This window comes from Lampris incognitus, chromosome 1, assembly GCF_029633865.1.
Source record: "Lampris incognitus isolate fLamInc1 chromosome 1, fLamInc1.hap2, whole genome shotgun sequence".
Lineage (NCBI taxonomy): Eukaryota > Metazoa > Chordata > Actinopteri > Lampriformes > Lampridae > Lampris > Lampris incognitus.
The window spans coordinates 98,656,849-98,671,232 of NC_079211.1; the positions used below are offsets into that span (position 1 = coordinate 98,656,849).

The 14,384-nt window shown below is 42.5% G+C and overlaps 1 protein-coding gene across 1 annotated transcript in view; it reads right to left on the reverse strand.

The window, feature by feature from the left end:
• Window positions 1-14,384, reverse strand: part of loxhd1b (lipoxygenase homology PLAT domains 1b) — a 41,629-nt gene that overhangs the window by 10,921 nt on the left and 16,324 nt on the right. The window contains 11 exon segments of the mRNA XM_056278434.1: window positions 138-347; window positions 914-1,068; window positions 6,016-6,178; window positions 7,917-8,033; window positions 8,118-8,299; window positions 8,400-8,564; window positions 8,736-8,864; window positions 8,973-9,077; window positions 11,210-11,355; window positions 11,531-11,664; window positions 12,824-12,975. Of these exon segments, the coding sequence (XP_056134409.1) occupies window positions 138-347; window positions 914-1,068; window positions 6,016-6,178; window positions 7,917-8,033; window positions 8,118-8,299; window positions 8,400-8,564; window positions 8,736-8,864; window positions 8,973-9,077; window positions 11,210-11,355; window positions 11,531-11,664; window positions 12,824-12,975 (1,658 nt within the window).

A 14,384-nucleotide genomic window follows, 5' to 3' on the forward strand; every position in this document is an offset into this window, starting at 1 on the left:
CCCAATGCTCTTCTAGAAGGCGCACAAGGTTTCATTGCACCTGATTGACATTTCAACGTAAAAAAAAATTAACGAGGACCAAAGAACTGATGGTGTGCTAAGATGGTCTTGGCTATTTTACTGTAACCTTTACAAACCTTGATGAAGAAATTTCTCTCTATGCGTTTGTCTTCCTTCTTCTTTGACAGCCAGCGCTCACAGAGGAACATGTACACCTCCTCTGTTTCCATGTCCAGTACCTCTATCTGGTCCAGGTACCAGTCAGCCCCCAGCATAGAGTTGTCGTGACGGATACGGATCTTATACACTTGGCCCAGGTCCACAGCCTCAATAGTGAACTTGTCCACCTGGGACACAGAGCAAATACATGATGACTACAAGCACGAGCCTGATAAATACCCGGTACCATAGTTAAAGCAAGCTTTGGCAAAGTATTTATCACACTTTTTTGAAATTGTCTCCCTTTTTCTCCTCGATTATTTCCGGCCAATTACTCCACTCTTCCGAGCCATCCCGGTCACTGCTCAACCCCTTCTGCCAATCCGGGGAGGGCTGCAGACTACCACATGTCTCTTCCAATACATGTGGAGGCGCCAGCCTCTTCTTTTCACCTGACTGTGAGGAGTTTCGCCAGGGGGACATAGTGCGTGGGAGGATCATGCTATTCCCCCCAGTTCCCCCTCCCCCCGAACAGGTGCCCTGACTGACCAGAGGAGGTGCTAGTGCAGCGACCAGGACACATAGCCACATCCGGCTTCCCACCCACAGACACGGCCAATTGTGTCTGTAGGGACGCCCGACCAAACCGGAGGTAACACGGGGATTCAAACCGGAGATCCCCGTGGTGGTAGGCAACGGAATAGACTGCTACGCTACCCGGACACCCTGTATTCATCACACTTTTCTCCCATACCTCTCCTCTTTCAAACTTGTTGCTGTTGTTCTCAGACTTGCTGAGCTTTCGCTCCCCTGTGTCTCCCAGGTCCCCATAAATGGTGAGAAAGACATTGGCATCGGTTCCTGCTCCATACATATCACCCGTCCTCACAGACACTTTGTATGTGTGAGCTGGGATTCGAAAAAAGGGGGAAAGTAAATCTTTGAATCAGTGGGTTTTCATAGAGAGTTCATATTGGAGAACATTAAAAAAAATACATTTAAGCCTCAACAGATATAAATATATAAGGCATATTGGGTGTATTGTGTAATCCTGTTTAGTTTATTCTAGGATATGCAGCTATAAAAAAAGAGTTATTATATTATATTAAAAATTAAGAGTTATTATATTATATCATATATTAAGAGTTATTATATTATATAGTTATTATATTGCATTATATATTAAGAGTTATTATATTAAGAATATCTTAATATTCCGCTCCTCATTTGTTGAGCACTTTTACCAATGCAAGATATATACATTATATATATATATACATTATATACACTCACCGGCCACTTTATTAGGCACACCCGTCCAACTGCTCGTTAAGGCAAATTTCTTATTAAGCCAATCACATGGCAGCAACTCAATGCATTTAGGCATGTAGACATGGTCAAGACGATCTGCTGCAGTTCAAACCGAGCATCAGAATGGGGAAGAAAGGTGATTTAAGTGACTTTGAACGTGGCATGGTTGTTGGTGCCAGACGGGCTGCTCTGAGTATTTCAGAAACTGCTGATCTACTGGGATTTTCACACACAACCATCTCTAGGGTTTACAGAGAATGGTCCGAAAAAGAGAAAATATCCAGTGAGCGGCAGTTCTGTGGCGAAAAGGCCTTGTTGATGCCAGAGGTCAGAGGAGAATGGCCAGACTGGTTCGAGCTGATAGAAAGGCAACAGTGACTCAAATAACCACTCATTACAACCGAGGTATGCAGAAGAGCATCTCTGAACGCACAACACGTCGAACCTTGAGGCAGATGGGCTACAGCAGCAGAAGACCACACCGGGTGCCACTCTGTCAGCTAAGAACAGGAAACTGAGGCTACAATTCGCACAGGCTCACCAAAATTGGACAACAGAAGATTGGAAAAACGTTGCCTGGTCTGATGAGTCTCGATTTCTGCTGCGACATTCGGATGGTAGGGTCAGAATTTGTCGTCAACAACATGAAAGCATGGATCCATCCTGCCTTGTATCAACGGTTCAGGCTGGTGGTGGTGGTGTAATGGTGTGGGGGGATATTTTCTTGGCACACTTTGGGCCCCTTAGTACCAATTGAGCATCGTGTCAACGCCACAGCCTACCTGAGTATTGTTGCTGACCATGTCCATCCCTTTACGACCACAGTGTTCCCATCTTCTGATGGCTACTTCCAGCAGGATAACGCACCCTGTCATAAAGCTCGAATCACCTCAGACTGGTTTCTTGAACATGACAATGAGTTCACTGTACTCAAATGGCCTCCACAGTCACCAGATCTCAATCCAATAGAGCACCTTTGGGATGTGGTGGACCGGGAGATTCGCATCATGGATGTGCAGCCGACAAATCTGCAGCAACTGCGTGATGCTATCATGTCAATATGGACCAAACTCTCTGAGGAATGTTTCCAGTACCTTGTTGAATCTATGCCGCGAAGGATTAAGGCAATTCTGAAGGCAAAAGGGGGTCCAACCCGGTACTAGCAAGGTGTACCTAATAAAGTGGCCAGTGAGTGTATATATATATATATATATATACACACACACACACACACACACATATATATATATACACACACATTATATATATATATACACACACACACATATATATATATACATACATACATACATACATACATACATACATACACACACACACACACACACATACATACATACACACATACTACATACATACACACACACACACACACACACACACACACACATACATACATACATACATACATACATACATACATACATACATACATACATACATACATACATACATGTATATACATATATATATACGGTAACACTTTAGTATGGGGAACATATACACCATTAATTAGGTACGTATTAGCATGCAAATTAGCAACATATTGGCTCTTCATTGGTCTTTATTAAGCACTTATTAATGCCGTATTCTGCATGGCCTTATTATACAACCAGTAAGCCATTAACTATGAGTTTTCCCTCTATAACCTCAGAATTATTGCTTATTAGTAGTACCATCTCAATATGCTTTGCTTAGTATGGACTTTATAAGGTGGTAGTACCACAAGAAGAGTTATTCTCCCTTACTAACACCTAATGAATATGGTCTGTTCTTACATAACAAAACACAAAACTACAAGTGTTCATAGTGTTAAATTACTCTAAATTCAGTTGTTGTTACTTAGAATATGTTCCACATACTAAAGTGACATCTTCATCATTACTAATTTACTAGTAATTAAGTTTTTTTAATTAGAATATGTTCCCCATACTAAAGTGTTACCATATATACATATACATACACACACACACACACACACACACACACACACACACACACACACACACACATATATATAGCGTTTTTTTTCCGAAACCGTCAATGGTGTTGTGAGTGCTCAACTAATGAGGAGCGGAAATATCAACACGGATAAAGGGAAAAATATTTTAATACATTGCCGTACAGGCTTGTTTCGTGCGAGACGCAGCTGATGAGTGCGAGACGCACAAAACAGGCCTGTACTGCAATGTATTAAAATCTTGTTCCCTGTATCCGTGTTGAGACATATATGTGTGTGTGTGTGTGTGTGTGTGTATATATATATATACACACACACACACACACACACACACACACACACACACATATATATATATATATATATACACATACACACACACACACACATATATATATATATATACATATACTATATACACACACACATATATATATATATACACATATATATACATACACACACACACACACATATATATATATACACATACACATATATATATACATACACACACACACACACACACATATATATATATATATACACTACCGTTCAAAAGTTTGGGATCACCCAAACAATTTTGTGTTTTCCATGAAAAGTCACACTTATTCACCACCATATGTTGTGAAATGAATAGAAAATAGAGTCAAGACATTGACAAGGTTAGAAATAATGATTTGTATTTGAAATAAGATTTTTTTTACATCAAACTTTGCTTTCGTCAAAGAATCCTCCATTTGCAGCAATTACAGCATTGCAGACCTTTGGCATTCTAGCTGTTAATTTGTTGAGGTAATCTGGAGAAATTGCACCCCACGCTTCCAGAAGCAGCTCCCACAAGTTGGATTGGTTGGATGGGCACTTCTTTGAGCAGATTGAGTTTCTGGAGCATCACATTTGTGGGGTCAATTAAACGCTCAAAATGGCCAGAAAAAGAGAACTTTCATCTGAAACTCGACAGTCTATTCTTGTTCTTAGAAATGAAGGCTATTCCATGCGAGAAATTGCTAAGAAATTGAAGATTTCCTACACCGGTGTGTACTACTCCCTTCAGAGGACAGCACAAACAGGCTCTAACCAGAGTAGAAAAAGAAGTGGGAGGCCGCGTTGCACAACTGAGCAAGAAGATAAGTACATTAGAGTCTCTAGTTTGAGAAACAGACGCCTCACAGGTCCCCAACTGGCATCTTCATTAAATAGCACCTGTTAGAGCCTGTTTGTGCTGTCCTCTGAAGGGAGTAGTACACACCGGTGTAGGAAATCTTCAATTTCTTAGCAATTTCTCGCATGGAATAGCCTTCATTTCTAAGAACAAGAATAGACTGTCGAGTTTCAGATGAAAGTTCTCTTTTTCTGGCCATTTTGAGCGTTTAATTGACCCCACAAATGTGATGCTCCAGAAACTCAATCTGCTCAAAGAAGTGCCCATCCAACCAATCCAACTTGTGGGAGCTGCTTCTGGAAGCGTGGGGTGCAATTTCTCCAGATTACCTCAACAAATTAACAGCTAGAATGCCAAAGGTCTGCAATGCTGTAATTGCTGCAAATGGAGGATTCTTTGACGAAAGCAAAGTTTGATGTAAAAAAAATCTTATTTCAAATACAAATCATTATTTCTAACCTTGTCAATGTCTTGACTCTATTTTCTATTCATTTCACAACATATGGTGGTGAATAAGTGTGACTTTTCATGGAAAACACGAAATTGTTTGGGTGATCCCAAACTTTTGAACGGTAGTGTATATATATATATATATATATATATATATATATATCTTTAAACTTTGTTAAAAGAAACACTCAACAGTAGGGAAAGTGCTCAACAAATAAGGAACTGATGATTGCTTATGGCATGAAACAGGCTTGGATTTTATATATATATCAAAATGTTCCCGATGGCTTAATACATACCTATCAAATAAGAATGCAGATGCAGACATAATAATGGTAGAGCAAAGCTATCTAATGCAGACAACATTTCCAAAAACTATGCTCTCACACAACTGGAATTGGTTAGGGTGAGACTTAATTAATGTTGCAGTATGAAAAAAAGAAACTCATCAGAAGGTTTCCATTTCTTTACATCAGGTCTGTCAGCAGCACTTTAATCTCTGCGTTTGTTGAGTTCTTCTTTTCTTTAGATATCTTTATTTTTGTGGCATGTTTCTATGTAAAGGTTGTACATATTAGCTGTTCTGATTTCTCCAAGTGTTTTTTTCCTTTTCCTTTCTCTGTACCCATTTCTCAAACTTGGCTGACCTTGTGTGGTCTTTTTGAGGCATTGCCCGTGCCAAGTGAAGGCTCACTGGCTCCCACATTTAATTTACAAACAAACTGCCACCGAACATCCAGTGCACACATGTAAGGACAAATTTGAGTGTTGAAGAAAATTAACCCGATCTAATGTTGGTTTCTCCTCTCATAAGAAATGGTGTGGTGTGTTTATGCAGTATGTTGACTTCCTGCGCTTGACATGTACTAAAAGCTGATTCTATATCACCACCTCTCTCTTGGAAGACATAAATTCATCCAGCCCTGATATGACACAGGGGACAACCTACTTTCCAGGGCGTCCTCCACCTCGATCTCAGTGCGTTTCAGTGTGCCATCTCGGAGGAGTTTCTCAGTGATGATTTCAGAGGGGACCAGCTCTCTGACCGTCTCGCCGTCGTCTTCAGACTTTGCCAGCCAGCGCTCGCATGGGAATATGGTCGTCTCCGAACCCTGTCATATAAGTAGAGAATCAGCCTTCAAACTGGGTTAAGCTCAGCTGTTCCTCTCTCTCCTCCGCCAAGAGCATCTATCTCGCCGTCATTCAGAAATTTGTGTTGCACAAACCAGACTGTCTTGGATGTATATGTAACCCACATGATTACATGTACCCTGTGACGTATGTAAGTTCCACGAGTTGCCTCTAGGAGGCACACGAGCTACAGAGTTTAAACCATGCAAACAACCGTCGACAATAGAGAAGAGAAATACGGATATTTAGAAATACGGACAACTTTGACTATGGATACCTGAATTATTGATATTTGAACTACGGATATTTGAGCTACAGGACATTTGAACTACGACAAAAAAAGATCCCTCCCACGAAGCTTCCTTGGTGAGCCGCTAGCCAAAGCTAAAAAACTGTTTTTTTTAGTACTCCGAACAACCCCCCTTGCTACACCGTTTGGAACCCTTGGATACCCCCTTTGGATTGCCCCCATCATCGCCCTGGATTTGGATTCATCATCATCGCCTCTACATTAACTTGCCCCTGTGATTGTGGTAGGATCTGGACATTGCACCTTGCACAGATTGGAAGACTGAATCATTCCCCCTTTTCTTTTCTTTATTATTTTCTTTGAGTGCACTCATACTTTATTTTGGATTATTTTCTTTAATTTGTTAGTGTAGAATATGGCTGCATAAGTAACATATTAGAAGGGTATAAAATAGAATATAGATAGATATAGACAATAAATAGAATATTAGGAAGAACTTTTAAAAAGTATAATAGAGTAAAATATATATATATATATAACACATCTAATTTAGTATTGATATTGAAATAACTTTACTTTGAACTGTTGAAATAAATTGTTTTTTTTTATTGTAAACTATACCCACGAGTGTGTGTGTTGTCTTTGGGGTGAGTACTAGAATCTGGTCTAGAAAAAAACCTACACCAATCTCCACTGAACTTAGACATTAGACTGTAAACTGTCCCTGCGCAAGCATAGGCCCATTCCCCTGTCGTGCAGGTTACATATACGTGAACAAAAAGGTGATAAATCATTCATCCATGAACTATTTTTTTTCTCCTTTTTCTCCCCAATTGTACCCAGCCAATTACCCCACTCTTCTGAGCCATCTCGGTTGCTGCTCCACCCCCTCTGCCGATTCGGGGAGGGCTGCAGACTACCACATTCCTCCTCCGATACATGTGGAGTCACCAGCCGCTTCTTTTCACCCGACAGTGAGGAGTTTCGCCAGGGAGGCGTAGCGTGTGGGAGGATCACGCTACTCCCCTCAGTCCCCCCCCCCCCCGAACAGGCGCCCCAACCAACCAGAGGAGGTGCTATTGCAGCGACCAGGACACATACCCACATCCGGCTTCCCACCCGCAGACATGGCCAATTGTGTCTGTAGGGATGCCCGACCAGGCCGGAGGTAACACGGGGCCTCGGCCCGGTGATCCCCCGTGTTGGCAGACAATGGAAAAGACTGTCATGCCACCCGGACAACCATCCATTAACAATTTAATGAGGGGGGAAACAAAGAGAAAAAAAACGAACTAAGTGAATGCCTGGCGGCCTGTCCACAGTGTCTCCCCGCCTGCTGCCCAGTCACTACTGGGATAGGCTCCAGCATCCCCGCGACCCTGAGAGCAGAATAAGCGGTTTGGGTAATGGATGGATAGATGGATGATGAAGTTATGTACACAACTATGCTCGGAGGGAAATCTCAGTACCTTTCCTTTTCGAAGCTGTCGTCTGATTTCCACTCTGTCAAGGTGCCATCCAGGGTTGGAGCCCCTGTTGTCATGTCCTATCCTGATCTTCTCAATGGTGTCACCGACATCCTCTAGCTGTGGATGAGACAGCTCATATTTTGGTGGGTTCGCATTTCCAAATGGCTCCTTGATGCCTGTTTGAAGCCAGATCCTTCTCACCTCCACGATAAACATGTCCTCGGCTCCCCTCTCGAAGTACAGCCGCCTCTCTCTCTTGTTGACGCAGAGGTGTTTCTGCTGTGTGCACACGCCCTTGCATCCATACAAGACGATAAACACATCCGCATCCGTCCCCGCGCCAAACTCATCGCTGGTGTATACCTTAAGCTCATAAGGCACAACTGAAAATGACACGGAAGAAGTTGACTTATTTTGCTATGTGTATGTTAGTACAAATAAAATGTAAAATAATATATAAAACTGTTTACTTCACTCACTCACATGGCATATAGAGTTCAGTCTGTAACTCAGCAGGGTACAGGTCTCTCACTACGGCGCCGTCATCTTCTCCTTTATCAAACCAGCGGCCACATGGGAAACACAATTTCTGACCTTGTGATGGGGCATCAATCTCAACCCAGTCCAAGAACCAACCATGTGAACCTCCTGGGGGCAGGAGGCCGTGGTCGTATGTTTTATTACAATTCAGTAATTAGGACTTCAATGGTATACTACTGGTAAAAAGATCTGTACCATAGATGGAAAAACTGATTATTATGACACCGGTTTTGATATAAGCTATTTATATGGAAAATGAGAGCATCACTAATTGCCCACCCGAGTTGTCATGGCCGATTCGTAGTTTTTCCAGCTCTCCCAGGTCCACGGCCTCCACAGTGAACTCATAAACCATTCCTTGCTCAAATTTATTCTTGTAGGACATACACGCCTTTAAGTTGATTACCCCTGTGACAGACATGTCAAATGAAATATAAAGCAGAATCATTCAAAGATCTCAAAGAACATACATTGGGTTGCCATAATTTGATATGACTGTGCAGAGAGCTGTCTTACCCGTGTCGTCATTTTCCCCAAAAAGGATGGCAAAAACATTGGCATCAGTTCCGGCGTACTGTTTTTCTCCCGTTTTGATTTTGAGAGTATATGTGGTGGACATAGCTACGAAAAAACAAAGCCGTCAGTTTGAATCATTGCTTTAATTCCTCAGCCGTGCCACAGGAAAATAAGACACGCTAACCCAGTATCATACCAGTATCATCTTTAGAATCACATTTGAAAGTTTACTTTTAAATAATTGTTCTGTATTATTGTTGTTGTTGTTGTTGTCTATGCATGTTCAATAATCCAGATAAGGAAATCACAGAAAGTTCAATCAGTTCATCTGACACGTTTATTGAGCGAGAAACGTTTCATCACTCATCTAAGTGACCTCTTCAGTCTCAGCTGACTGCAGGTATCCCCACCCTTATAAACAAAACAGTGGCATAACGACCGAGAACAACGATCAGCTTGATGTGCAAACTGACGTTACCATTAACTAGAGTTACAATGGTAATATGTACTTTTCACAGAGGATTGGGGAATATTTGCAATCACAGTATTGTAAGATGGTGACAGATGTACTCTTAGACCCCCCCCCCCCACCCTCACCCTCACCAATACAGGGGAGAAATCCCACATCAAGCAGGCCCTGGTTAAGTGTGGTTATCCTAACTGGGCATTTATCAAAGCCAGGAAGACGCCCAGACAGTGCACCAGCCGATCGAAGAGAGGAGAAGGGCAACAGCTGTCTAAGTGTAAACCAGTGGTGATTGTGTATGTGGCGGGAGTGTCGGAACAGTTGAGACACGTATTTTCCAAACACCACTTCTCAGTTGCTTTCAAATGCCAAAACACACTGTGCCAGAAATTAGTCCACCCCAAGGATCAGGCCCCCCGGCACAAACAGAGTAATATATTGTACGCTGTTAAGTGTCGGGAGGATTGCCGTAACTTGTATATCAGGGAAACCAAACAGACGCTGGACAAGAGGATGGCACATCGGGCCAGGACTCCACAGTCTACACCCATCTACAGGCCAGTGGCCACTCTTTCAAGGATGAGGATGTGCACATCATTGAAAGGGAGGAATGTGAATAGGGAACGACCATGGCCTAAGAGTACATCTGTCGCCATTTTACAATGCTGTGACTGCAACTATTCCCCAATCCTCTGTGAATACTACACATGGCCATTGTAACTCTAGTTAATGGTCACAGCATTTTGCATATGAAAACGATCACTAGTTTTGGTCATTATGTCACTGTATTGTTTATAAGGGTGGGGATACCTGCAGTCAGTTGAGACTGAAGAGGTCACTTATAGATGAGTGATGAAACGTTTCTCTCAATAAACGTTGTGTGAACTGATTCAACTTTCTGTGATATTACTATTATTATTATTATTATTATCATCAATTGCAGTAGTAGTCATACATGTAGAGGTACCAGTAGTAGCAGTAGCATCAGTACTACTAGTACTAGAAGTAGCAGTGGCAGTAGCAGTAACAGTGGTAACGGTAATGGCAATACTAAAGCAAATAGTGTTAGTATTAGCCGCTTGTATTAGTGTGAATATAGTTCATTTTTCTCCTCATCTTTGCACAAGCACATTATACGTGAATCCCTTTTTTGTTAATTTTTCCGTCGAAATTGAAGTTGGTGTCTTTGCCTGCATGTTTCAACGCTACATACACATACTGAAAGGGTACTGAAGTACTGAACGGTGTTGCCCCTCATACCATCTTGTTCTCCCCATTAAGAACTATAGACTAGGGCATCCAAGTGGCATAGCGGGCTATTCCGTTGCCTACCAACATGGGGATCAGTGGGTCAAATCCCCGTGTTACCTCCGGCTTGGTCAGGCATCCCTACAGACACAATTGGCTATGTCTGCGGGTGAGAAGCCGGATGTGGGTATGTGTCCTGGTCGCTGCACTAGCACCTCCTCTGGTCAGCCAGGGCACCTGTTCAGTGGCGAGGGGGAACTGGGGGGAATAGCATGATCCTCCCACGCACTACATCCCCCTGGTGAAACTCTTCACTCTCAGGTGAAAAGAAGTGGCTGTCGACTCCACATGTATCGGAGGAGGCATGTGGTAGTCTGCAGCCCTCCCCAGATTGGCAGAGGGGGTGGAGCAGCGACCGGGAAAGCTCAGAAGAGTGGGGTAATTGGCCGGATACAACTGGGGACAAAAAAAAAAAGGGGGGGGGTCAAAAAAAAATATAGACTAGCTTTGAGTTTGTGTTGACCTTTCTGCTCCAGTCCCAGAGTGGCCCCTGAGCCCTCCTCATCCTCATTTTTCCTCACGAAGGCCTCGTCCACAGGCACAAGCTCTCTCGCAACCTGCCCATCATCCTCGTCCACTGCCAGCCAGCGGTTACATGGGAAGTAGTAACTTCAAACCCAAAAAAATGTATTTGATTAACATCATACCCAAAGCCGACATGTCACTACATAACCAGGCTAGTGAATTTGATCAAAGTGTTGTGACCGACATTATGTGGTGCCATTGTTTAAGGGGCGTCAGTGAACAAAGCCTGTGTATCTTAGTCGGTTGCAGTTAGACGTACGTTGTATTGTCCTTCGTGTCCATGATCTCCACGCGGTCCAGGTACCAGGCTGAATAGCAGTGTGTGTTATCATGACGAATGCGTAGTTTCTTTAGAGGGCCCAGATCAACAGCTGATATGGTGAAAACATCCTCCTGAGAAGCAAAACAATTAGAGAGTGACCTCTCATATACAGTGTTTTTTTTTCCACTGAAGCGGTTCTAATACGGTACATCCAGTGTCATCTTTCTATTGCGACACCATGTGCGTGTATGGGTTTTCCCTTTGCTACAGCTAATGGCACTCATTAATTTCTATATGGGACATAACATCTACGGTTGTGCTGTAAACAAGCACCTCACAAAACTGCCATTGTTTAATCACAACAGGCTCATGTTGCGTTTGATGTGTAGGAAGAAATGGGACTAATTGTGTGTGGGCGTGAGTTTTGTGCTCCTCCAGAACCAGGTGTAGTGTTGGGCTGAATAATTCACCATTGTGAATTAATTACGCGATGAGTAAAAGTAGGACAGCTTCAATGACTGAGGACTCCTTCCAGCTCCCCTCCATCACAGCTGGCTTGCCTGCTGGGGAGTATGTAATCCTACCAGATTACACTCCCACCTGCAGTCCTGGCAGGGAACTCATATTGCGTGGACGTGTTGGAGCATTTGAATAACTGCCCATTACTTTCCATGGGATAGCCCCTTCTAAACTAGTGGAGCTTAGTGTATTAGAGTCTGAAATGCAAATGAGGGTTTTGGTCGCTTGCCTTGAGAACTCCCCTCGCTCATAAAAGCAAACTTCTGCCTTTCTCTGCTGGGGAAATGACCCACCAGTAATGGGCCCTGCAGGCAGACTTTGTCCTCAGTGGGTAGTTTAAGAAGTCGAGTTAACAAGGCAGCAGAAAAGTAAATGTGAAATCATCCAACGCTGCTGAGGTAATTACGGCATGTTTTTCATAAAAACATGCCGTAACTAACTACTGTTTCTCTCGGCGCTTGTTTTCTGTTGACCCACTGCATATTTGTCAATTAATAATTTATTTCGTACGTTTTCCCCCTGCATTTCTGTCTCATTCTGTTATACTGTGATCACAGCACATTTTTTTTCCAGGGCACCACGGCTCTGACCTTTCCATTACATGCTATGATAGTTATCCAGGGACTGAAGCTATTTTTACTCTGCAGTGAGCAGAAACATTCCCAAATGTAAAATTCAAAAATGCATGTTTTATTCTTACTTAACGGACACCTCTCTTTCATCTAACCGATTTACAAAGCAGATTTCCTCTTTCTCTCCCACCTATCATACCTGCCGTCTCTCAAACTTGTTAAGGTTGTCAGAGTCCTTGAGGTAGCGTTCTCCAGTGTCCCCATTTTCTCCATAAATATTAATGTAGACGTTGGCATCGGTCCCAGCACCCGGCATGTCGCCAGTGAAGATGCTCACTTCGTATGTGTTCTCTGTGAGACAATACATGGGATGAATTACTAACACCTCTTTAACCTGCTCTATGTAGGCCAAGGCACAAGGGAATTGTGTCAAATTAGACAATGCTTGCTGGCCAAACATATACATGCAGACAACAATACACACACACACACACACACACACACACACACACACACACACACACACACACACACACACACACACACATACATCATCATCATCCAGGGACTATCTGGTCTCCTTTGCCACGTCAGGGATATTCTGGACCATTCCTCCTTTCAAAAGAGGTTGATGTTTGACATTCATTCATTCATACAAAGCTCTTCTAAGGTCCAACCCCAAGATCTCAGTCCTGTGACTTCTAAGGTCCCATATCATTACTCCTCCACCACTATTCTTGATGATAAGTATCAGGGTCTTGTGGTAACACTGGGTTTGGGTTTTTGCCAAACATGCCATTGTTTTCCTATGACCAAACAACTCCTCTTTCCATCCAAGTTGTGATGTGCATTTTTGCAAACTAAGTCCAAATGGGATAATCTTTATAGGGAGAAAGGGAGTTTCTCCTGTTTACCCTTCTATAAATTCCATATTTGTTCAGTCTTTGCTCACGGGGATGTGATGAACTTAAAAAATAACCAGTTTTACAGACACCCGTAGATCCCTCGGCGTAGCTTTTAGGTTCTTTACAATTACTTGGAGCATCCTACAGTGTGATTTTGGAGTGAATTGCTTGGATATCCATTACTAGGAGGGTTGCAAACTGTCTTTTTATAGGGATCCTTTTCACGGTAGAATAATCGACTTCATACTGTTTGAAAATAGCTTTGCAGCTCCTCCCAGACTGATGAGCTACAAAAAAAAAAGCCTGCATTGAGCTTGGGCCCTTGGCATGCTTTAACTAAATACATCGAAATGCTCCAGACTGTCAAGGTCTTTGCTCTTGTATACAGATGGTAGCAGTTCCTAATGTTCAGCCCATATGCCCTTGATTGGCAGTACCTGCTGTTATTTACTTTCTTACCTGTTATGAAACACTAGGCGTGTTCTTAAACTTTTTCACACATTGCCTCTGTACCTTGGCTAATTGTTGACTAAATGAGTAATGACTAGGTAAAATCTGTTGTGTGTTATGAGTCACATGAGGTCATATTTATCTGCTAGGACACGCTGAGGACTTTATAAGGGTGAGGTGTATACTAATACGTAAAACCAAATAGTTGGAGGAGGGTGTACATTCTTTTTCATATCACTATAGCTTAAAAAGGTGTCTGTAATGCCTCCTGGCCTTCTGATATGCCAATAACAATCTGTCCATGTTCTTTGCTCTGCAAATCCAGGAAAAATATTTATTCATTGATTTTGATATACTTTATTGATCCCGTAGAGAAATTACTCTCTGCATTTAACCCATCCTAGC